Source organism: Capra hircus, chromosome 13 (genome assembly GCF_001704415.2).
Source record: "Capra hircus breed San Clemente chromosome 13, ASM170441v1, whole genome shotgun sequence".
Classification (NCBI taxonomy): Eukaryota; Metazoa; Chordata; class Mammalia; order Artiodactyla; family Bovidae; genus Capra; species Capra hircus.
Genome location: NC_030820.1, coordinates 21087561 through 21113728, shown reverse-complemented (window position 1 = coordinate 21113728; position 26168 = coordinate 21087561). Strand labels below are relative to the sequence as shown.

Sequence of the window (26168 nt, the reverse complement as noted above, 5' to 3'; positions counted from 1 at the left end):
GTGGAAAACTTGGCTTAAAGTTCAACATTCAGAAAACTAAGATCATGGCATCTGGTCCCATCACTTCAGGCAGATAGATGGGGAAACAGTGGAAACAGTGACAGACTTTATTTTGGGGGGCTCCAAAATCACTGCAGATGGTGATTGCAGCCATGAAATTAAAAGACGCTTGCTCCTTGGAAGAAAAGCTATGACCAACCTAGACAGTATATTAAAAAGGAGAGACATTATTTTGCCAACAAAGTTCTGTCTAGTCAAAGCTACGGTTTTTCCAGTAGTCATGTATGGATGTGAGAGTTGGACTATAAAGAAGGCTGAGTGCTGAGGAATTGATGCTTTTGAACTGTAGTGTTGGAGAAGACTCTTGAGAGTCCCTTGGTCTGCAAGGAGATCCAACCAGTCCATCCTAAAGGAAATCAGTCCTGAATATTCTTTGGAAGGACTGATGTTTAAGCTGAAACTCCAATACTTTGGGCACCTGATGGGAAGAACTGACTCACTGGAATAGACCCTGATACAGGTAAAGATTGAAGGCAGAAGGAGAAGGGGACAACAGGGGATGAGATGGTTGGATGGCATCACTGATTCAATGGACATGAGTCTGAGCAAACTCCGGGAGTTGGTGATGGACAGAGAGGCCTGGCATGCTGCAGTCCGTGGGGTTGCAAAGAGTCGGACATGACTGAGTGACTGATCTAAACTGAACTGAACTGACTGCACTATTCAGCATTGAATATACCTTCAATGTTCCTTGTATTATTATTAAATTCCTATGTGGCTATTTGGTCATTCAAGTTTTTATGTTCTACAATTTTACCTATATAATAAGCTGGCAAATGTGATTAGACAGAGGATGACCATATGACATTGTCCAAATTTGGACACTTTGAGAGTGAGTGGGAGAACTATTAACAACTATATCAGACAATAGATATAAACTAGGAGTTACACCTCTGTGATATTAACAGCTACTACCAGACTGCATTTCACAAGAAGGAACTTCAGTTTTGATTGATTTTCCATGATCTAAGTTGTGAAGATTCCAGTTCTCCTTAGTCTTAGCTCATAATACCATATTGATAATGTAGCTGGCAGTATCTCTTAATTTTTTAAACCAAACAGCCATGAGTAGTTGTTGGCTACTAAAACAGAGTAATAATTTGCTGTTAGACAGGCAACTTACTCTGAGGAAAAGCAATTTGCACTGAGTGTGAACACAAGCCAGCTCACTGGCACCTACTGACTTGGTTGAAAGACGAGATAAAGCTACTTTGGTCATAAATGTTCTAATAAAAGTCGAATGTGAGTTAGTGCTGCTCTGAACAACAACAGGACTGGCTGCGGTCCCCAAGAGGCTGTTCTCATAAAGTTACTGGTATCTGGAGCATCACTGTGCTTCTCAGTGAGGTCAAAGGAAAGCAGCAAGTTAAACTCTAATTAGCCATGACCTTAGGAATGGTAAATGGTGAACTATCTTCTGTCCTAAAGGGACTGCATGTTTTAATCCACATTTAATCAGGAAACAACCCAACTGACTGGTTTGTGGGCCAGTGGACCCCAGCCATTTTGGCACCAGAGGCTAGTTTCATGGAAGACAATTTTTCCACAGACTAGGGTGGAGGAGTGGCTTCAGGATGATTCAATCTCATTACATTTACTGTGTCTTTTATTTCTGTTCTGACTGCATCAGCTCCAGTTCAGATCATTAGGCATTAGATCCTGGAGGTTGGGGACCCCTGCTTATGCCATCAAATCCAAGGGTGAACTCTATTTACAATGACAATTTAGAATAATGCTTATCAATCAAGCCAGGACAAAAAGAGATCTATAGTATTTGACTGGTACTCATGACGTGCTTAATTTGTATATGTTTACATAAGATGAAAAGGTTTACAAAAACTCTAAATGGCAGATGGCAAACTTTTTATCTATTTAAGGTACTATAGAAAAAAAAGAAAAAAAAATATAGTATGTTGCTGCTGCTGCTGCTGCTAAGTTGCTTCAGTCATGGCCGACTCTGTGCAACCCCATAGATGGCAGCCCACCAGGCTCCCCTGTCCCAGGGATTCCCCAGGCAAGAACACTGGAGTGGGTTGCCATTTCCTTCTCCAATGCATGAAAGTAAAAGTGAAAGGGAAGTCACTCAGTCGTGTCTGACTCTTTCTGACCCCATGGACCGCAGCCTACCAGGCTCCTCCGTCCACGGGATTTTCCAACCAAGAGTCCTGGAGTGGGTTGCAATTGCCTTCTCCAATATATATATATCTTCTTTAAATTTGAGAAACTTGTCCTATTTATTTTGGAATTTTGGATACATACTATCTCTTTTCAAGCCAATTCAGAAATTGAAATAAAAAATAATTATGATCCTATCCATAAAAAAGTGAATCACTATGTTGTACCACTGAAATTAATACAATGCTGTACATTAACTTTGTTGTTGTTTAGTCACTAAGATGTATCCAACTCTTTTGCAACCCTATGAACTGTAGTCCACCAGTTTCTTCTGTCCATGGGATTCTCCAGGCAAGAATACTGGAGTGGGTTTCCATTTCCTTCTCCAGTGGATCTTTCTGACCCAGAGATCGAACTCATCTCTGCTACATTGGCAGGCATAGAAGGCAAGCCTGTCCTTCAACTGTACTTCAATTTAAAAAAATAAAAAAGTAATTAAAATCCTGAGAAGGGGAACAATATAGCATTAGGATGGAAGGAAAATAAATGTTAAGCATATCTGCTATACAAGATCATTGGAAGGGGTATTACAGATGCATTTATAGCTATTTTCATACAATGTTGTAACTGACTAATATCAGTGTTTAATCATTCCCTACTTAGAGCCTCCAGTGATGTTCATTTCTATCTTTTACAAAGACTCATGTAATTTCTACAAAAGCTTAGTCGAAAGCGCAAGACATTCATCCTGTGATAAAGAAGTAATGATAACCACTCTAATGATATTATATGAGCCAGGTTACAATCCTGGAACTAACTCCAACATTCACAATGTTTTTAAAATGAAAGAAAGAAATAAAAAAATCAAGATGTCTGAGACAGACCAATTAGAACCTATAAAAATGACTTTTATTGTATAATCAGTGGTATTAAATTCAGGGGTTGAGAACTTGGTTTGTGAATTATTTAGATCATTCTAAATCACTTTTTTCCTGCCTCTTCTCATTTGGATAACTCACTAGTGTTCGCTTAAGAAAGGAGGGTGAGTATGGGAAACAAATGAACCCCTCCAATAAATACAAGAAGGAAGCAAAGGGAAAAAGATGAATGAGGTGAAGTGAAAGTTGCTCAGTCATGTCTGACTTTGCGACCCCATGACCGTAGCCTGCCAGGCTCCTCTGTCCATGGAATTCTCCAGGCAAGAATATTGGAGTGGGTAGCCGTTTCCTTCTCCAGGGGATCTTCCCAACCCAGGAATTGAACCGGGGTCTCCTTGAACCAGAATTGAACCGGTGGATTCTTTACCAGTTGAGCTACCAGGGAAGCCCAATGGGTAAAAAGATAAATACCTCCAATAAATTTTGGCATTATTGGCTAAATACCAATTTTTGGCTAAAACTAATGATTATCTTTTTAAAAATAGTGCTTTTAACACAATGCTGATGAAGTCACCTTAGGAGGCAGCAAATGTGCTTTTAATTCCTGGTTGCATTACACAGAGAAGTTAAGGAATTGACCAAAAGTCACAAAGTTAGTAAATTAAAAGCTAGAATTTTTGCAAGGTCTGTCCTCTTTGCACTGATCTCTTTCTACTTACTGCACTTAGCTGGTTCCTGCTTTCATAACTGTCAAACACTAAGGTCTCAGGCAAATCACTTCCCATCTCTTATTATTCACGTTCTCACCTAAAAAGTGAGAAAATGGACAAACACTGGTTCTCTACTTACTATGAGCCTATAATCTCCAATTAGCCTTATAATTGATACATATGTGCCAATGATTTTTTAAAACGGCAATATTTTTATTTATTTTTAAAAGTTAAAAAAAATATTTTGTCTGCACCAGATCTTAGTTATGGCAAGTGGGATCTAGTTTCCTGATTAGAGATCAAACCTGGACCCCCTGCATTGGGAGCTCAGAGTCTTAGCCACTGGCCAACAGGGAAGTCCTGAAAGGGCAATATTTTAAATCAACATTAATTTTATGCATTTAAAACTTACAGTGAAAGATTCAACTAAAATATTCCAATAAGATTTTCATTGAAAATGTCCAAATGCATCAAGTCTTATAACATCAATGTTGCAATTTCAAGAGTTATTTATAGTTCCAAGCACACAAAAGTTTATTCAGGGAAATGAAGTTTTAATTTCTCTTCAGGTGAGACATGTAATGCAAGAGTTGGGAACCACTGCATTTGATTTTTCCTTAAATTTCCTGTTGTCTCCAACTTTCTATCATTTTATGATTCTGTTATTGACATTCTACTTGGATTATTTTAGATGAGACTACTTATTTAGCCAGGTAGTGCAGTGGTAAAGAATCCACCTGTCAGTGCAGGAGACACAGGAGATGTAGCTTTGATCCCTGGACCAGGAAGCTCCCCTAGTAAGAAGTGGAACTTGGAGTGGTCCATTTTCAGGATGAGGTAGCTGGCCTTGTGTGGAAAATTATCAACCAATCGTTTTCCAGAGTTAGCCATTTTTTCTTGGAAAATTATTGGCAAGTTAGTGTTGTCTAACAGCTTATACCTGGAGAGTCCCTAAGCTAACAGGATGTTTGGGAAAGGATAAACTAAAGTCCTTGTTGAGGAATGTGGACTTAGGATGGGAAGGGAGTAGAAAGAATACCCTATGAGACCTAGACGATGAAGTCCGGGAAGATTGTAACCCCATAGTACGAAGCCAATGAGGAACTGGGGAGGGATCTGTGTGATAGGGAATAAAAGTGCTTGCTGTAACTGTCAGGGGTATGCTTGCCCACGAGACACCTGATCTTTCAAGATCATCATTGAAAGTCTAGCTTTTGCTGTGCTTTGGGCCTCTGATTCCATTCCTTGGTTTGAAGCTGGTGAGCGTATTTCTTACACCCTGGAGAAGGAAATGACAATCCACTCCAGTTTTCTTGTCTGGGAAATTCCATGGACAGAGGAATCTGGTGGACTATAGCCCACAGGGTCTCAAAGAGTTGTACACGACTGAGCACATATGTGCTCATTTATTCAGCAAATATTTACTAAGCATTGTGCTTGTCCTGGGGTACAAACAATGATGAGACAAATGTTCTGTCCCCTGGAGCTACCACATATTTATTAAAGTTCACTAAGAAGCAAAATAAAATAATATAATGAGGGAAGTCATTCTGATTTTGTTTTAAACACAGTACCCTGAAAGGTCTGATCAGTTAATTCCACCTACTAACCAGTTAATAGAAAATAATTTCAAATCTCATAACCTCTGGTTATTCTTCCACTGAAATACCATAAATCATTTCATTTAAAAATATATATATACTGTTTCCCATTACACTAAATATATTCTGCTAAATAGCTTTTACAGTTGGTAAATAAAATTTTAAATCCAAAAACAAGATAATTACTTAGTTTTTAAAAAATATATTCTACTTTTCCTCTTCTGTACTCCTGAAATTTTTATAGTAATGTATCTTTTTGCATTTTAATGTTATTTAGTTGTGTTCAACTCTTTGCCACCCCATGAACTGCAGCATGCCAGGCTTCCCTGCCCTTCACTATCTCCCGGAGTTTGCTCAAACTCATGTGCATTGAGCTGATGATGCCATCCAATCATCTCATTCTCTGTTGCCCCCTTCTCCTCCCGCCCTCAGTCTTTCCCAGAATCAGGATCTCTTCCAATAAGTTGGCTCTTCACATCAGGTAGCCAAACTATTGGAGCTTCAGCTTCAGCATCATTCCTTTCAATGAATATTCAGGACTGATTTCCTTTAGGATTGACTGGTTTGATCTCCTTCCTGTCCAAGGGACTCTCAACAGTCCTCTCGAGCACCACAATTCAAAAGCATCATTTCTTGAGCACTCAACCTTCTTTATGGTCCAACTCTCACATCTGTACATTTCTACTGGAAAAACCATAGCTTTGTCTATGACTTTCTGTTACTATATAGCTTTCTCCCCAATAATTCCATTTCTTTTACATTTGGATTTGTTGCTATCAATATATTTATCAGTTTGGTTTTCTTTTGACTTTGCTCGACATGTTCAGTGGTTTTTAGTTCATCTGGTCCATTTTTTATATACCTCTCTTTCTAAACAAATTCTAATCCAATTATGTTGTTTGTTAAGATATACCCAGTCCAATATTTCTCCTGATATTTCATTATCCTAATGAATTTATTGGGCTTCTGTGGTAGGTCAGTGGTAAAGAATTGAACATGATTTAGTGACTAAACAACAACAGGAATGAATTTATTATGTGTCTTTCCATCCAAAGCATTGTTGTTTTTGTTCAGTCGCTCAGTTGTGTCCAACTCTTTGTGACCCCCTGGACTGCAGCACACCAGGCTTCCCTGTCCTTCACCACCTCCTGGAGCTTGCTCAAACTCATGTCCATTGAGTCAGTGATGCCATCCAACCATCTCGTCCTCTGTTGTCCCCTTTTCCTTCTGCCTTCAATCTTTCTCAGCATCAAGGTCTTTTCCAATGAGTTGGCTCTTCACAGCAGGGAGCCAAAGTATTGAAACTTCAGCTTCAGCAACAGTTCTTTCAATGAATATTCAGGGTTGATTTCCTTTAGGATGGACTGGTTTGATCTCCTTGTAGTCCAAGGGACTCTCAAGAGTCTTCTCCAACACCACAGTTCAAAAGCATCAATTCATGATAAATTATTTAGTTTAGTTGTTTTATAATGCTGTCCTAAAAATCACACTATTTTGAATTGGTGGAAAAATAATCTATAGTTCAATTTATAATGATTGCAATGCAGTTATCATTGCTAAATTAAAGTTTATAGTCTCTGTCTCTACAAATGGACTTAAGTGTTTATTTTAACAAAAGTCAGCTACTAAAGTCAAAAAGAAGAAATTATTCAACCGTTGGTATTATAAGTAGAGCAAATTTCTTTTAAAGAGTTAACAGAAAGAAAGACTTGGAATACCTAAAACATATATTGTGTTCTTAAAGCAACATAATTCAGGTTTACAGACACCCAAGTAGACTGTAGTTCTGTGGGTTTTTATTTATTTATTCACTTGGGTCTTTCATCTTTTAAGGGTTTCCTTGTGGAATTTTATACACAAGTGTAAATTATATCTGTGTGTGTGCTCAGTCCTTCAGCTATGTCCGACTCTTTGTGACCCCTTAGCCTGTCAAGCTCCTTTGTCCATGGAATTTTCTCCATTTCCTCCTCCAGGTGATCTTCCTGACCCAGGGATCAAACTCACACCTCTTGCTTCTCCTGCATTGGCAGATAGATTTTTTACCACTGTACAACCTGAGAAGCCCCATAAAAAAAAAAAAAAATATATATATATATATATATATATAAATATGTATGATAAAAGTACAATATGAATATATATAACATTTACTTCATGGCTTTATGTACCATTAAAAATAATGAGTTATGGTATGATAATTAAGGGGCTTCCCTGGTGGCTCAGATGATAAAGAATCTGCCTGCAATGTGGGAGACCTGGGTTTGATCCCTGGTTTGGGAAGATGCCCTGGAAGAGGGCATGGCAACCCACTCCAATATTCTTGCCTGGAGAGTCCCCATGGCTAGAGGACCCTGGGGGGCTACAGTCCCTGGGGTCGCAAAGAGTTTGATATGACTGACTAAGCATAGCACATAGTAATTAAGAAGCAATTAGAGCAGAGAACTCAGTGAGATATTAAATATTTTACTCACTATTTTTAATAATTCTTCCTGATGAAGTGAAGAAAATATTTTATTAATTTAAAAACACTATAGTCTTGCCTGGAGAATTTCATGGACAGAGGATCCTGATGAGCTACAGTCCATAGGGTCACAAAGAGTTTGACATGACTGAAGCAACTTAGCATACACACACACACACATATGTTATCCAGAAGAGTAAATGAAAGATTATACTTATAAAGAGATCTTATTTTGGTAACTGCATAAATAAAAGAATCACCATAAACTTAAACTGATGTCTCAGAAACATTCAGTGATGGACATGAATAAAATTCCAGCATTTTAGACAGATACACAAAAAGTGTCTTTTTAAAAGATGTAAACGATTTTCGCCTTTTTTCATATGGCTATATTTCTGGAAAGTTGCCATCTAATAAAACAACTTCTTTAAGGAGAGTGTCAAACCATTTCAGCTGGATTTTGCCTCATCTTTTCTTCTTCACAGTAGTTCATCAAAAGTGAATGCCCCCTTTTGCCTCCTCTAAGAAATAAAAATAAATATTTTCTTTCAAGAACCTACTTTTTCCTGGAGTTTCCTTTAAGACTGGAATAAGACTAAAGAATGCCTTAAGGGCAACACACAGTTACAGAAAAAAGAGAAATGTGACTTCAAGATAAAAAAAGATCCATGGGTCTATGAAATGAATTCTCTATTTACTACACAGGTTAGTCAATGCATCATGTCTTCTTGTCTTCCAAGTGCTATTCATTAGGCAGCCGTAAAGCAAGATGCCAAACTTTTAGTAAACACTTTTTTTCTCCCCAGCAGCAGCTTCTTGAATCCTTGCCTAGCTCCTTTTCTCTAGTTTCTTTCCTGGCAGCACTCCTGATTGCCAGGAAAAGTTGAGGGCCACAGCTGCCCGTCTTTCTTTCATCTCACTCTCCATGGGTCCTTGTTATTCACAAATATTTCTTGGGGTGAGGAATTCCTTGAATGACAAACTGCTCAGGAGCCTGTGGTTACGTGGGTGCTGTAGCAGCACAGTCCACAGGCCAGATGAGTCCCGAGTTCAAGTCTTGGCTCTGAAACTGGCTGTCTCATGCCCCAAATGAACTGTTTCACCATGCTGTGTTTCTGTCTCTGCACTGGAGTTGCCTCCAAAAATGGTGGAGGGGAGAAGGGACACTTGCCACCTAGCTTTCAGGAATAGCGTGCACGTGCATGCTCAGGAGTGCCTGACTTTTTGACCCCAGGGACTGCAGCCTGCCATGCTCCTCTGTCCATGGAATTTTCCAGGCAAGAATACTGGAGTAGGTTAAAATATTTAGGAATAGAGGGGCATTTTCAATAGTGATATATGATAGTATTTAACAGTGGGCAAACATTTATGTCTGAGGGTTGGACACGACTGAGCGACTTCACTTTCACGAAAAGTGAAAAACTTTCATGCATTGGAGAAGGAAATGGCAACCCACTCCAGTGTTCTTGCCTGGAGAATCCCAGGGACAGGGCAGCCTGGTGGGCTGCCATCTATGGGGTCACATAGAGTTGGACATGACTGAAGTGACTTAGCAGCAGCAGCAAACATTTATGTCTACAACCCATATTCATTCTGTATTGTAAATCACAGAATCTATGCCTAGAAATGTTCAGCAAACATTAAATTTCATGTAGAACCCAAGGCATTTTAATTCTTCCAAAGAAATAGTAGCTTCACGAAAATCTATTAAAAATTAAGGAATATGTACTTATTTGAATATTTGTTCTTTGCTATTTTACTTCAATATAATGATCCTGATTTCAAAAAAGGCGTTTTAAGCATGTTATTCATTCATGTATAACGAGATAGATTTTACTCAAACTCAAGTATCTTTTTTGAAAATTACTGAGAGAAACCAGATAGGCCAATGCAAACGAAAGCCATCTAGTAAAAAATCAAAAGAAAATGCTCAGTTTAAGACCTGAAGAGGATGATAGAGAAATATAAAAGATAAGTTTATGAAAAATAGACTATTCTGCCAAATGAGTAAAGAGTGACTGTCTCAGGAGAATGGAACTCTTAGCCCCGATCCTCTAAGACATGAGGTGTAAATAGTCAGCTCAATTATTATTTAATTACACAATATATGAAGTCATGATTTGGTTTATCATCAAGACTTCCTCATTCTCGACTACTTTTCTCTTGATTTTAATCACTTGAGTCATATTCACTGATCATTCCATATAACAATGAATTTCTAGAATTTAATCCTTGTTTTATCCCATTCTCTTTCCATAAGAAAAAGTTTAAAAGCTAAAGTCCAGGTAGCATATGAGGAAGAGTGTTTGCATCCACAAAACGTATGTATAATAATTAGTGCATCTTTTCTGCAAGAACATAATACAAAGATAACAGCTACTGTCATTATCTTCACTAAAAAAAGGCAATAGCAAGGACGGCTACATAAAGTGGTGTACACCTTTGGGCAATGATTTTGGCAATATTTGTTAAGTGTCTTTAAGATGTTTCTTTATTTCATGAGATCACACCTTGGGGAATCTGTTCTAGGAACATAATGTATATCCTTAGATACATATCTTCCTGGGCTTCTCTTACTGGTGCTAATGGTAAAGAGCCTGCCAGTCAAGGCAGGAGACATAAGAGACACGGGTTTGAACCCTAAATTGGGAAGATCCTCTGGAGGAGGTCATGTCAACCCATTTCAGTAATCTAACTTAGAGAATCCCATGGACAGAGGAGCCTGGTGGGCTACAGTCCATATGGTTGCAAAGAGTCAGACATGACTAAGCAACTTAGCAAGCATGCACACATCTTCCTACATGACTACATACAGCGTGTGAAGCAAGCCCCTTTACACAGAGAGGCAGCATAGCCTAGAGGTTAAGGGCATGATTCTGGAGAGCCTGGGCTGAAACTCTGACTCCACCACTGACTAAATACATGATGATGAGCAAGCTGCTTAAGTTCTGTGCCTTATTGCCCTCATCTGTGACATGGAGATCATTTTAGTGCCTCACGGTTCTCTGTGAGGACTAAATGAGGTAATAAATATAAGTCACTTTCACCAGTGAATTTAATAAATGTTTCCTGTTATCATTATCATGTTCATGGGGCCAGTTATACGAGCAAACAATGTTAAGAACCCCAAATGCACCAGAATACAATATGGCTGCATAAACTGTGGCCTATCCACTTAAGGGCCAAGTTATTAAATTGTCATATGGAGTGAAGTAAGTCAGACAGGGAAACAGAAATATCATATGACATCCCTTATATGTGGAATCTACAAAGAAATGATACAAATGAACTTACTCAAAAAACAGAAAGAGACTCACAGACTTAGAAAACAAACTCATGGCTGTCAGTGGGGAAGGGATAGTTAAGGACTTTGGGAAGGTTATGTACACACTGCTGTGTTTAAAATGGATAACCAACAGAAAGCTATTGTATAGCACATGGAACTCTGCTCAATGTTATGTGCCAGCCTGGATGGGAAGGAGGTTTGATGGAGAATGGATACACGTGCATGTATGGCAGAGTCCGTTCACTGTTCATTTGAAACTATCACAAAATTGTTAATTGGCTATATCCCAATATAAACTGCTTCTGGTGTTAAAAAATAAATAAAAATTTAAAATATTCATCACAGCATACACTTTTTTTTAGCATGGAAACTAATTTCTATAAATGTTTAATGCAGTCTGGATTTCATGGTGAAATACACAAGAAACATAGTGGGTCATATTTTAACATCATGGACATTGGGATGTGTCTTAAAGTCAAGGGCATATCCCAGTTTAATGGGGAGTGTGTGATGCAGCTCACATTTGATTCAATCTGTGGTAGGCAGAATAATGGCCTCCCAATTATGTCCATGTCCTAACTGCAAAAACCGGTCAACTACAAGATAGGCAAAACAGACTTTGTAGATGTGATTAAACTAATGCCTGTGACCTGGGGAGGTTATCTGGGATCACAAGGGGCCTTACGAGAAGGTGGTAGGGGTTGGAGTTAGTAATAGATGTGATGACAGAAGCAGAGATGGAATGATGAGAAAAAGGGGCCAGGAGCCAAGAAATGCATGCAGCCTCTAACAACTGAAAATGGTAAGGAAATGATTCTTCCTGAAGCCTCTAGAAGGAGTCAGTTCTGCCTTGACTTTAGCCCAATGAGACTGAGTTTGGATTTCTGACCTTCAGAACTGTAAGAGACTGTGTTGTTTTAAACTACCAGGTTCCCGGTAATTTGTTACAGCAGCAATAGAAAACTAATGCACAGTCAAATTGGTTGGAATAAGGTTCTTTTTACTTCAAGGCATCATAAACAATGTTAGGCCCTTGGTGTTTCTGAACACCTCTTCACAGCATATGGGACAATCAATGTAAAACTGTTGAATGAATGTTGAATGGAAGAGCATACAGCCATCAGAATGATGTTTCAAAAATAAAAAGTATAAATTTGCATGTCATTTAAATCACAATTATACTAAATGGGCGACACCAAGTTATGCATGTAAAAATTACAGAAAAACGCATAGTTATAGTGATGAGTTCTGTACATTAGGACTCTAAATGACTTCACTTTTTGCTTTTATGTTTCCACAGATCTTTTATTTATAATAAAGAGGTACAACTTTCTTAATGGGAAAAAGCACATCAAATTCACCTAAAAAGCAGATAGTAGTATAATATAGAAGATGAAAAGCAACTTAGACAATATTGATAAACACAATCTCTTCATGCACCAATAGCTCTAATTTAGTTAGTAATTCAAATCTTTGAATTCATAGGTCTGGCATGTCAGTAAAACTGGGCAGTCATAATGCATTTGTGTTTTGATTTTGCAGACATGGACCAGCTTTAATAATAGTACAGTTATGATGATTATCTTAAAAAATCATCTGCTGACCAGCCGCTGTGAGCTGCATGAGAACGGCAGGGTGTCAAAGAGCCAGCGATGGAGGCAGAATTATTGGCAATTGACTCAATGGCAAGAAAAAAAGGCAAAGAGAAGAGAAGCTGGGAACCTGCAGAAAAGGTATGGAAAGACGAGGATTCTTCCTAGAACTGTGGCTCTTTGATCTTGGGGAAGGCGATCCACGACTCTGGACCTCAGTCTCTTCCTTTGTGTTATGAGGGTGTAGGACACAGTATGTTAAAAGGCTTAAACACATGAGGGTTACAGCAGCAGCTTGGTGTCTGGTTAGTCACTGAAGATTTACAGCTTGTCACCTGTCAGCCCTTGGAGCAATGCAGTCATAACCTTGGGAAACGACCTTTCTTCCATCAGAATTAAGATGGAAGCACATTAACAAGACTTAGTATGAGTTTTCTAACTAAACACAATGTCTCATCATTACACAATTATTATGACTTTGGGCTTGCCTGGTGGCTCAGACGGTTAAGAAGCTGCTCGCAATAAGGGAGACCTGGGTTTGATCCCTGGGTCAGGAAGATCCCCTGGAGAAGGCAATGGCTTTCCCACTCCAGTAAGTCATTAAATTATCACTTTAAATGAGAATACCAGTTTTGGAAGACATTGTGTGTGAAAATTTAGTGGAAGTTTGAAATGTCCTAGAATATTTATATTTTTTTCTAGGAAGTACTTATAGAATACCCTTATTTGAAAGAGATTTCAGTTATTTAATTGAAATCTCGAGGAAGTTAGAAGTCTTCAGGGTGGAATAAATCACCTATATATTTAACTCTAATGCAAAACAGAAAGGTAAATATCAGAGAAATATATATATGTATTACTATGGATAGAATTTCAGAGGAAAGACAGAATATGTGCAGCTGTCCTGGCAGAGCGATGGTAAGGAAAGCTTACAGGGTACATGGTGTTGAAGGCTACTGGGATCCAGAATTCAAAGACTGAGGTGGAAGAGGGGACTTTCTCGGTGGAAGGGACAGAAGGAGCAATGTCTTGGTGGCACAGAGAATTTGGGGTGTGTGTGGAGAAGAACATGGAGTGAATTGGATGGTACTGAACTCCATGTTGAAGGTGGCTTAGACAGTAAAGAATCTGCCTGCAATGCAGGAGACCCGGGTTTGATCCCTGGGTCTGGAAGATCCCCTAGAGAATGGAATGGCAGCCCACTCCAGTATTCTTGCCTGGAGAGTTCTATGGACAGAGGAGCCTGGTGGGTTACAGTCCATGGGTGGCAAAGAGTCAGACACAACTGAGCGACTAACATGAATTCCAAGTTGAGGAGCTATGGGATTAAAAATTGAACTGACAGACAAGATAGAAACAGCCAAGGTCTTGAAGGAGGTCTAAGAAGACTGCTCTTCACTCCACAGGCAGCTGAGAGCCATAGAGGACTTCTGAGCAATTATTTAATTGATCTGCATTCACTTTCCACTGTTACAGAGGCCAAAGGTAAATCTGTAGTTTAAAGGTCATCACAAATTTAATTAAATATAAAACTATTATATTTAATTATTAATGACATCATTCAAGATGCTTCTATTCTTTTTTTTTCTGCACTTGATAAAATATTATCAGAGATGTTAATATGTCTCACTATGATTCTGTATTTTTTCTTTCTCATATTTCTTCTGATTTTTGCTTTATGTATCTTTGTTTCTTTGTTGTTAAGGTGTCTAGTGGTCTGTCTTTGTGATTGTACCTTTTGTCATTAAAAATGTCCATCTTTGTTTCTTTTAAAAAATTAAATAATTTCCAAAAACAAATACAAAAATAAAGAAAACATTTTTAATCTTAAAAAAAAAAATAAAGGTCATCACAAGTTCTCACTTAACAGGTGAATAAAATTCTAAGTAACTGTCTGTATATCACCTGGTGAACTGGAGAAGATTTAAACTTTTCAAGTTGGAAGCTCTGAGGTAGGTTTCCTTCACTGCTCTAGTATTTATGTTGTGTTGTGGAAAATTCTTCAAGAGATGGGAATACCAGACCACCTGACCTGCCTCTTGAGAAACCTGTATGCAGGTCAGGAAGCAACAGTTAGAACTGGACATGGAACAACAGACTGGTTCCAAATAGGAAAAGGAGTACATCAAGGCTGTATATTGTCACCCTGCTTATTTAACTTCTATGCAGAGTACATCATGAGAAACGCTGTACTGGAAGAAGCACAAGCTGGAATCAAGATTGCCGGGAGAAATATCAATAACCTCAGATATGCAGATGACACCACCCTTATGGCAGAAAGTGAAGAGGAACTAAAGAGCCTCTTGATGAAAGTGAAAGAGGAGAGTGAAAAAGTTGGCTTAAAGCTCAACATTCAGAAAACGAAGATCATGGCATCCGGTCCCATCACTTCATGGGAAATAGATGGGGAAACAGTAGAAACTGTCAGACTTTATTTTTTTGGGCTCCAAAATCACTGCAGATGGTGACTGCAGCCATGAAATTCAAAGACGCTTACTCCTTGGAAGAAAAGTTATGACCAACCTAGATAGCATATTCAAAAGCAGAGACATTACTTTGCCGACTAAGGTCCATCTAGTCAAGGCTATGGTTTTTCCTGTGGTCATGTATGGATGTGACAGTTGGACTGTGAAGAAGGCTGAGCACCGAAGAATTGATGCTTTTGAACTGTGGTGTTGGAGAAGACTCTTGAGAGTCCCTTGGACTGCAAGGAGATCCAACCAGTCCATTCAAAGGAGATCAGCCCTGGGATTTCTTTGGGAGGAATGATGCTAAAGCTGAAACTCCAGTACTTTGACCACCTCATGAGAAGAGTTGACTCATTGGAAAATATTTTGAGGCTGGGAGGGATTGGGGTCAGGAGGAGAAGGGGACGACAGAGGATGAGATGGCTGGATGGCATCACTGACTCCATGGACGTGAATCTGAGTGAACTCCGGGAGTTGGTGATGGACAGGGAGGCCTGGCGTGCTGCGATTCATGGGGTTGCAAAGAGTCGGACACGACTGAGCGACTGAACTGAACTGAACTGAAGAGCAATGGCTCCATGATGTTGGGATGAAAGCCATGCACACAGAGGGACCAGGAAGCCCAGTTGTCTGAGAGGTAGAAGGTGACTTGGTCACACTGACCTTACCCTATGACCCCCAGGCTTCGCAGTCTCAGGCCTTCTGGACACCAGGGCTTGGCTGTGGCCCTCTGCGCACCGCCGCCGTTCCTCGCACCTACTGCTCTTGGGCAGTGGCATGTTGTACATGCAAACACAGCACTCATTTGGCTCGGTGCTCTCATTGTGCTTGAATGAGTGTGTGTGCATGCATGTGCATTTATATGTATTGATAAATGTATAAAAACACACACGTTCACACAAAATGGCAATGGCACATACCATTATCTTATTATTATAACTGTTATTTTGTAGGGAAATCTATGTTTTTCCTAAATGTTTTGTGAGCATTTTAAGAGCAGGCCCACCCCACTATTATGAACACAGCTAATACTCAATTAGTATTTATCGATTAGTTGATTTAAGCTAAGTCCTTCAGCCTGTGGCATATGGTGCATTCCTTTCAGGATCAGAAGAACAGCTGGTTCACATACTTGCTATAATGAGACAAAAAATATGGTTTCTATTTTCTTTTAGGTCTGGAAAAGGCAAAATGGCTTATTTCTTTAAAAGCTCCTGAGATAAGGTAACTGAACTCAGCACATGAAAGCCATCCATCAATATACGTGTGCGTGTGTGCGTATGTGAAACCAGCCAGCTCCCGAGTGCAAAGTGGAGAAAATGTGCTAAATATTAAATGCAGGTGGTGTTAGCAAATGGCTACAGTTCATCAGTTGGCAAGGTTTTCATGTACTCTACTTGACACTTACCTCGATAAAGAAGATGCTGGCTGCTGATGTCGGGTGGTGATACATATAGACTGTCACAAGGATGGCTGCGGCTATAATGAGGACCAGGATGAGAATCCCGACGATGAGACCGGCATGAAGGGCTCCTCCTTTCTTCTCAGCTGCACTGTCATCTGTAGAGGCTGGAAGAACAGCACAGCCGTCAGACATTCATATGCATGAATGCATCTCTGGGTGCACTCGTAGATCTGCATTTTCATTGAGGGGGATATTCATATTCTTAATTAAGTACCAGTGAATTTTTTTTTTTAACTTTCTGAACGACTTTTCTTTTCCGCAACACCAGTTTTAGAAGTTAGATGCTCTTTCCTTGGCAAATGAAAAACCCATACTCTTAATGATTAAAAGCACATTTATAACTGTGTTTTAATTTATGGTTCAATAGTCTTTATTCTGTTAAATAAGGCAAAATTAATAGCCTTTATTCTAAAAGTACTGGGGAAAATCTAAAACTCTAATTAACTGTATAATAAATTTAACTTTGATCTTTCTCATTAAACCACTGGCACTCTTACCTATGGAAAAATTGATTACTTTTTGAAATCTCCTCTCTCATTTTCTTTTGGAAAATTTGAACTGAAGAGTACCAAACATCTTTTGGTGGGCTACACAGGCATTTTGAGAAAGTCTGTGCATGAGTTCAAAGGATAATTTTCAAAATCTGTTTTAAACTGAAATGCTCTATAAAAGTATAACAGATGGATGCTAAATGACCCACAAATAGTTTATCACTATCTAAAGGGAACACACAGCATATGAAAATATTCTACTATGCCACAGACTAATATCATTTTCTGTAACTTTTACTAAGATGCTCTCCATTGTAATATCCATTTCAGAGAGTTAGGAAAAAGGAGAAATTAAATTTTGAAAGCAATAATTAGCCAAGCCAAGCCAACCAACCAAATAAAGCCAATCTCTAAAGTCTTCTCTTGTTCTAAGATTCTATAATATTTGAAGTCTACTCAGGCAAGTAGAGGAGATATTCTTAAATTATGTGCACCAGGAAATTGTACCTTATTACCTAATATGATGGGTATTTTTAAATCATTAGAAAATTCTCTAAGACTCATAGAAGTTCTAGAACAGTGATTCCTAATCCTTTCATTAGCAATTTACGTCTTTATTATTTCCAACTTTTGCATCTACGTTTTAAACATTTTTTGGTCTATTAAACCTCACTTAATAAGCACTGACTTATTTCTTTTATCATAATTTTTATTAGTAGAAAAAAACAGACATGACTACCTATCAGAATGTGTGGTAAATACAAGATAACAAAATTCCAAATAGAGAAAAGAAATATGAACTCCCAATTCTTCCCATCCATGCTTTCAAGTTTCGTTGCTATTATTTGTTTATTCTTCGCCTGAGACCCATCGTTGGTATTCAGTAATCCTTCTCCACGTCTGATGGGCTTCCCTGGTGGCTCAGACGGTAAAGAATCTACCTGCCATGTGGGAGACCTGGATTCGATCCCTGGGTTGGGAAGATCCCCAGGAGGGCATGGCAACCCACCCCAGAATTCTTGCCTGGAGAATCCCCATGGAGAGAGGAGACTGGCGGGCTACAGTCCGCAGGGTCGCAAACAGTCGGACATGACTGAGCAACTAAGCACAGCACAGCACTCCACATCTAATAAAGCTTAAATTCCTAAAGCTTTCCCTTAACATAACAGAAGTTCATTAGTCACAGAATGTATAATTTAGAGTAATTCATTATGTAAAAGTTCATTTTCAGAGGATTCTGGGAAGATGGTAGGGGAAGAAGTATCAGGAATATGTCTTCTCACATTGACAACAATTCCACTGGCAGAATCTGACGACTCTGGACTCTATTGAAGGCCTGTAACTTCCAGGAAGAAGGCTCACACTGCACGTCGTGGTTAGTTCAAGCCAATTTCAGCACTTAGGACAGTAGTAGCTACCCATCCTTGGCTGCTCAGCCATGGGGCAGGCAGCTACACACCTGCTCCTGATGTAGCCTGTCTAGTCTTTGGTTAGGCCCTCTCTCCATGTCAATAACAGTAACTATGCCAGAGGGTTGCTGTGAAAATCAAACATTTCATACATATTAAATACATAAGAAAGCACCTGGCATACAATAAGTGCTTAGCTAATGTAGTTATTATATTATTATATCTTATATGAGGCAGATTGAGGCAAATTACACTGTCAGATTCAGGATACTGCATAAATTATGTTTTTGCCCTTAACATTTGTTACTTTTAAGAGTCTGGCTTCATTCTTAAGTATGCTTGTATTATTGTATTTTGTACACTTGGCTTTTTTTCTTATTTTTAAAAGAGGGTGACAGATTCCTTTCATGGAAAAGTAGGATTAATTTAAAATGTTGCTTTGGAGAATATGTGGCAAAAATATCTGCTAGAGTTATGAAAGGAAGCCTTGAATGTTTATTCAAATCTCATGTATAATTCCATCCAACTACCCTTCCTTCCGTCTATCCGTCCACCCTTCCATCCATCCATCTATGCCTTTTTCCATTAATCTATTTCTTCTTCCATTCATGCATCCATGCATGCATCCATCCATCTAGCCCTCTTTCCATCCATGCATCCATCTATCCAAACAGCATCTGGTTCTATTTCTGGGATTAGTAATCTTTCAGAAGCATCATAAAGTCTAGTTTAATTGTGTGTGTGTGTGTATGTCAAGATGGGGAAGGGAAGGAAAAGACACCTGTGACTTGACCCTGGACTGTGACTTCTCAAATGGGCCAGAGACCCAGAGCCTGTTGAGAAGGCAGCAGGCAAGGGACAGTTGTCTCAGGAAGGAAGAGGAGAGCTAGGGACATGTTTCACTCAAGAACTCAGCAGTTCTTGTCAATAAAACGATCTATGACTTGCAGGCCATATGTTGCCAGTTTTTAGAATAAAAAATCATAATCATAACTGCATTTATTCCTTGAAATCCACTCACTCTTTTTATTTAGGCATAAATGCTTACACTCACAATAATTATTAATCGATATTTCTAATAATGGCTACTTATAATATCCTCCTTTACAAATTCTTTGCAGTGCTGGTATGGATGTTAAGACACCATTTCATATCTAATGAAACCTGTACAGAATGTAGTTCGTTACAAGCCGATAAGCATTTTATAACATTTTTGGATGATGATGATTTGAACAAAATAAACTATTTTCATGGATTTTCAAAATATTACTAACCAGTAGACAGAAGAAATACTTAGGAACCCATGAACGTGCACATGACTTTACGATGTGTCATAATTAGAACAAATCATTTAAGGAGAAATGTAGCAAATTTCAAAATATTACAGGGATATCTTGGTGACCCAAGCCCATGCTATTTCTAAATACTTCAGAAAAAAGCAAAATGAAGTGGCAAAAATTGTACTCATATCTCTGGAGAACTTACTCTTTTGCTCTTACTATTTAGCCAAGCTTTCTGCATCTCTGTTCTAGCTGCTTTCTTTATTAACAGGTATTATGATGGCACATTAAGGAATGTTAAATCTGGAGATAAAGTGAATACATCATTGATGTGCTTTGATTTCAAATTATTTCACTATTTGGTTTTCAGTTTGATACCACTTTTCAATGAAAGGGAATAGGGTTTACACACTTATGGGAAACTGCAAACAACACAGAGAACCCTCTGTGATAAAAATCATGATCAACTCAAACCCAAGTTGAAATTTAAAATGTTTAAGCAAGTGCTAGTAATTTCCATAATTGAAATTTAGTTCATTCACCTCGAGGGCAGACTGCTCAAATAAATTGATTTCATTCCTCAGAAAAGACAATGAACAAAGATGTCATCTCTGACAATATTCATTCCTGAGGTACAACTGATTATTCTTGGAAATAGGCAGAAAGAAGTAGGTCGAAGAAGACTCTGAACCTGTTTCAGGCACAAACTCCTAAAGTTCATCAGAGTCTATGTGAGTTGGGGGAATATTCAAAGACGTCAGGAGGAATCTAGCCTGAAAAACCAAGTTCTTATTCTATTCTTAGAAATGGCTTATGCTATTTCATTTACGTCCCAAAGTGAACAAAAGTTGAAGAATTACTCTCTCTCACACACATATACACAGTATCACACAGAGGACAATTCGAGTCTTTGGTTTACTTTTATACTGTATATTTAAATACGATGAGTTAATGATAAGAGACAATAAGACCCCCCCAAAGGGAGCCTCAGAGCCAAAAATAAAAGAGGAAATAAATAAATATATTTGAAAAGCCTACCAAATCAAAGCCTTTTTTCTGTTCTCTTGTAGGCATACTTTAAAACACAAATGAAGCGCAGAAAATCAATAGTATCAAAGATAATACACTCCCATCTGATCCACAGAGTGACCTACCAGTTCTTATGAGTTTCTAACTTTTAGCACTTTATAAAACACAGATCAATATTTAGACACAGAGAGGACTTTGAGAACTGTCAAATCAATCAAAGCACTATACTATCTTTTGGTAAGTTTTATAGCTACCATGATAGCAAAGATGACGGATTTTTAAAAGGCATTAAGTACATTCTGAAAAATATTCAGGACCTCATGTAAGTGTGTTTAATTTTCTGCGCACCAAGAAAAGTTCATAAATTATTGATAAAAGATAAGATGAAAAAAGTAGAAGAAAGATGATAGGAGGAAAGAAGGAAAAAAAATTGACCTTTTGTTTCTTCAAGGTGTAGCATTTAATTTTAGACCTCTGTGTCTCCTCAGTATTTCTACGTCTGTTATTATTTTTTCAGCATTATATGTATGTAGTATTGATAATGATATTTAGAAGTACAATTCTTGAATACATTAGAGGTTTTAATACACTGCTGAAATGATCATACCCATTTTTAAATCTTGTCAGTAACTAAAGTCCAACAATAAAGTAAAACTAAAATAGAAACATTCCTTGTCCGAAATTTTATTCACTTTAAAGAGTTAGTACTAAATCTAACTATTCTCTTGGCTTTTAAAAAAACCTACAAATTCCACAACATATAATGTCTTTTGGGGGACCAAGAGGCTTTGGGCAAAGTCTTGCATGAATTTGTTCAAAAATCCATAAATCTTATACAGATGATGTCAAGTGTTCCTTCTTAACACTTTAGAATGAAGTTGAACTACAAAATGCTTAAAATGTTAGTGCTGCATTTTTGGATTGAAAACACACGAGTTTCCCTGTGGAATATTACTGAACCCATTTATGAGCTACCAAATGTAACAGCACAAAATCAAGCAAAAGTACAAATTTTCACTAAATTGACTTTTCCTTTGGAAGTTTCCCTTGCAGCTGATCTCATTTCATAGCTCACATAATTTCCTTCATGGCTCTTTTAATTGTCTACAAACATGATCATGACCTTGACTTCATTTAGAGTTTCTCTGAGTATTTTACATATCTTCTTATTTCTCATAATTCTCTTTGTTCTTTCATTTTCTTAATCATGGAGTCCCTGTTTTTTCTTTTGGATGCTTACCAATCTGTCAATATTATTTGAATATTAGGGTTCCTTGAAACTATTATACAAGCCATACTTAATCCACAATACGAATCACTGTGACCCTACATTCATTCATAATTCACATGATGACATCTCCTTAGGAGGGATTTGAGTAAGTACTGTGAAAAGATATTAAAATGGTGCACAAAACACAGCTAAGTGCATTATGTGTGGTGAGAATAATATTCTGGCAGGGGCAGCTGGCCCAGCTTCTTGTCTGCAGCCTGTGCTACTACAGAGCAGCTGTGAAATTTCATTCAGGGAAACATATAAAATGTTCTGGCTTAAAAGAGCTTAGGGTATGACAATCCTTTTTAAACAATAATCCGCTACCTTTTATCTCAGGAAAATAAGGCTAAATAAAATTTCCATGAAATCATATTAAAAGAAATGCTTGATTCCATCAAAATGAGGGAATTTGGAGAGTAGTCACCACCCAGTCTGCTACTAGCCTTGTTATGTGATTAGTGCTTTTGTGCATGTGTGTGTGTGAGCATCAAATACAGGGGATTCGCCACATTTATAGCTACCGTAACACCAAAAGCAAATCTTTGTAATGATCCATCCTGGTTTTCATTTCTTATCTGTATGTGCTATGTTTTGTAATATTTGACCCGTGTCTCTAATATTTTCAGCAATCAAGCTCTTTATAAGATCTAACTTTTAAAGTTTTCCTAACATCAGCTTTCTATATCAAGTTGTCTTGCTTCTTCATTTAAAAGCATATTTAGAAATTGTTCTCTAAAAATGTCTCTACTTCTATAAAATAACTCACAGAAATCTTAGTACTTAAGTTTCCCATCTAAATAGTAAACACATATTAAATATATATGACAAATACATTCACAATTACAATGGAATACCAAAGAGTAGGTTGACAATGTACTTTCAAGATGTGGGGGTACAGAAGACAGTGACTCTTCATGCCATTTAATCCTGTCCATTTGAATGAAGTCACTTATGAAGCCAGTTCATTTGTATACAAACATATGAATGAATATACAAATGCAATAAATGTTTGCTTCCCTATCAAACCCATCATGTTTTCTGATTCTAGAGAAGGAACCTTTCCACCTCGTTCCCATCAGTGTGAAAAGATAGATGTGTGTCCAAACCACTTAGCTAATGTGAACCCTTGCTATTGCCATTTCTTTTAATCATGGCTGTCTTACCAAGTCAATATGAGGCTTTCTTGAAATTATTCATGGAAATGGGAAGCTTAAGTGCATGCTGGATAAAGCAAGGATGTCTCAGTGAATAGCTTTTCCAGTGGAAAGATCAAGATCAATCTCCATGTACCTTCACTGTCTACCCCTTTGAAGGAAAACAAATCACCAAGCTCCTTAAGAGTGAACCCGTCTCTCCCCAGACTCCAGCAGTAACTGGGGCATGGCCACGCCACATAGAATCTGCAGCCCAGCTGCTGTGGTTTGGTAGGCTGTCTAAACAATATCAACCTTACGGAGAGCTTCTTTTGAAAACTGCTAAATATTAAGCCAGTCTCAAGTTCTTTGGCACCTGAGTTTATATTTACAATTAATGAGAACCTATGCACTTCCTATGAAAGCATGGGTTAATTTAGTTGCTGGAGATGTCAATTTGGCCCTTGTGGGTACCTCAGGATTGAACATTAGCCCTTGATGTTAACAACCACAAAACTTTTTGCTATTTGTTGCGGTTGATGTATGAAATCTCCCAGGAGGGTAAATGGGTAGGACTATATGAATGTATCTCAAAAGACAGAATTGGAAATTGGAAAAAAATAAACTTGAGTAGAGCTTCGAACTGTATTTTGATTTATGTTACCAGAGCTAATAAAACAGGCACATATATCAAGGGTGGAAAGAAAAAACTGAAACCACTTGAGGACTAGTTTTGAAGGGTATGTTTCACATCAGAACTGCCAAAACACGGCTCAGATAATACCTTAAATGGGGGCAGATTCAGCTGGCCTGCTTGGGAAGAAGGATGCTAAAAAAGTGTGTTTGTCATCACTGTCTTCCCTTAGGTGCTGGAACATCAAGTTTCCTGGAATACAGAGCTCCACACGTTGAATGTGGGACAGAATATGATTAGTCCTGGAGGTGAGCACTAGTCTCAGTCTCACTTTTCCCATCAAATCAGCTTTGTGAACTGGCCCCACATGTGGGTATAGAGCACTGCTTTGGATCTTACAGTCACCTGGGCACTTAACCTGTCGAGGGATGGGCTCAGAGGACCCCTGGGGCTCACTCTGATCATGAACTGGCACCTGGTGCTGTCCTTGTTTGCTGAGATCCTGGATGGCTTTAGTAGAGGCGGAGTGGCAGGCAAATGGCTACACAGTGTCCATGCTTTCATTCAACATGCATTCAAGCTTCAGTGAGAAAAAGCATCCCGATACGTGAACAATTTCAAGAAGGCTTCATACTGACCTGGTAGTACAGCTGTGACTGAGAGGCGTGCAGGTGCTAAGGCTCTAGATTAGCTCAGTGGTTTGGACACGCATCTGTCTTCACTCTGATAGGTACAGGGTGAAGAGGATTCTCCCCCCACATTCAGTGACACAACTGGAGAAGCCCTCCCAGGTTGCAGGCCAGGATGGCTATGGGGAGCATAGCGCATGCTCCGACAGCAGAGTGTTTGGCGTTGTAGCCAGGCTACATCCCTTACAGATGAGGGCCCCCAGACAGAATACTTAAATCCCTGTCCTTCTGATATTTCATGTGTAAAATAGGATTATAGTATGACTTTCTTCATGGGGTACTCTAAGGATTAAATGAGATCAACATGCAAAACCCTTAGATGAATGCCTGGTGTACAGTAACAGTCCAATAATTGCAAGATAATTTTATCACTATTAGCAACTACATGGGAGGATTCTAAGAATAATTTAAAGTAAACCACGAATCAAGTAATCAGAGGTGTTAAATTTTATGCTTATTAATTAGAGAAGCTTCTTTGCTAAGGATAAATCTTTTTGCTCTCTTTTGTTGAGAATTTTAAGAAGCTTGAAAAAATTTACTCATGAGAGTTAAGAAAAAACTATCTAGTTCATGAGAAACACATCGACATTTCTGTTTTCTTACTTTTTTTTCCCACTAAGGTAAAATTTGCATCCTTGAAATGCACAGATCTTATATACCAAAGGAATCATCAGCCAAACCAACATACAGACTATTACCATGCCTTCGGAAAATTTTCAATCAATCAATCAATTGATTAATTTCATTCCCATCAATCCTGACCTTACCCTGCCATGGAAACCACTGTGCTGATTCCTCTTACTGTAGATTAGTTTCATCTATCCTGAATTTCACATAAATCAAATCATACTATATATACTCTTTCATACCTGGCTTCTTTTACCTAAATGAATGATTTAAAGTTTTATTTATATTTTTGCATGTATCTGCAGTTCGTTTTTTTTTCTGCTGAGTAGTAGTCCATCTTATGAAATATTTAATTTGTTTATTCTATTGACAAACATCTGGATTGTTTCAGTTATTGGCAATTATGAATACAGTTGCTATGAATATTCTTGTACAATATTTTTATGGCTATGCTTTCTTTTGAATACATATAAGTAGAATTTCTGACTCATTTAGTAAAATTATTGATATGCCTGAATTTGGTCTTTCATTTTGCTATTTGTTTCCTTTGTGTCCATCCATTATGTGGTCCATTTTTTCTTCCCCTCCTGCCTTCTTTAAGTTAAACAGATATTTCTTAGAATTCCATTTCAATTTAACTCTATATTAAAATTTTTTTTCTTTAGTAGTTGCTGAGCATAATGTTAACACATGTTGAAATCACTTATTGAAATTTGATCCAATTAGTTGCTAATTCACTACTGTAACTGAAATAATAACATTTGGTCACAGTACTTACTGTTATGAAATAGTGTTAAATAATTAATGCCTATCTTTGCTACCCAAGATACATTTTAAATCTTGCATGGTATTATTTGACCATGCAGAATAAAATTCAAGCAAAAATTAGTCTTAATGGAACAGTAAGTTAGTGAAAACCTAGCTGCTAAAAATATTAAACTAAATTTACCATCTAACAGGTTAAAAT

General features: G+C 38.1%; 1 protein-coding gene across 2 annotated transcripts in view; it reads right to left on the bottom strand.

Moving 5' to 3' along the window:
* Window positions 1–26168, bottom strand: part of PLXDC2 (plexin domain containing 2) — a 435854-nt gene that overhangs the window by 15071 nt on the left and 394615 nt on the right. For both annotated transcript variants that reach the window (XM_005687914.3, XM_005687913.3), the window contains exon 13: window positions 16580–16740. In XM_005687914.3, coding sequence (XP_005687971.1) covers window positions 16580–16740 — 161 coding nt within the window. The remainder of the gene's footprint in view (window positions 1–16579; window positions 16741–26168) is intronic.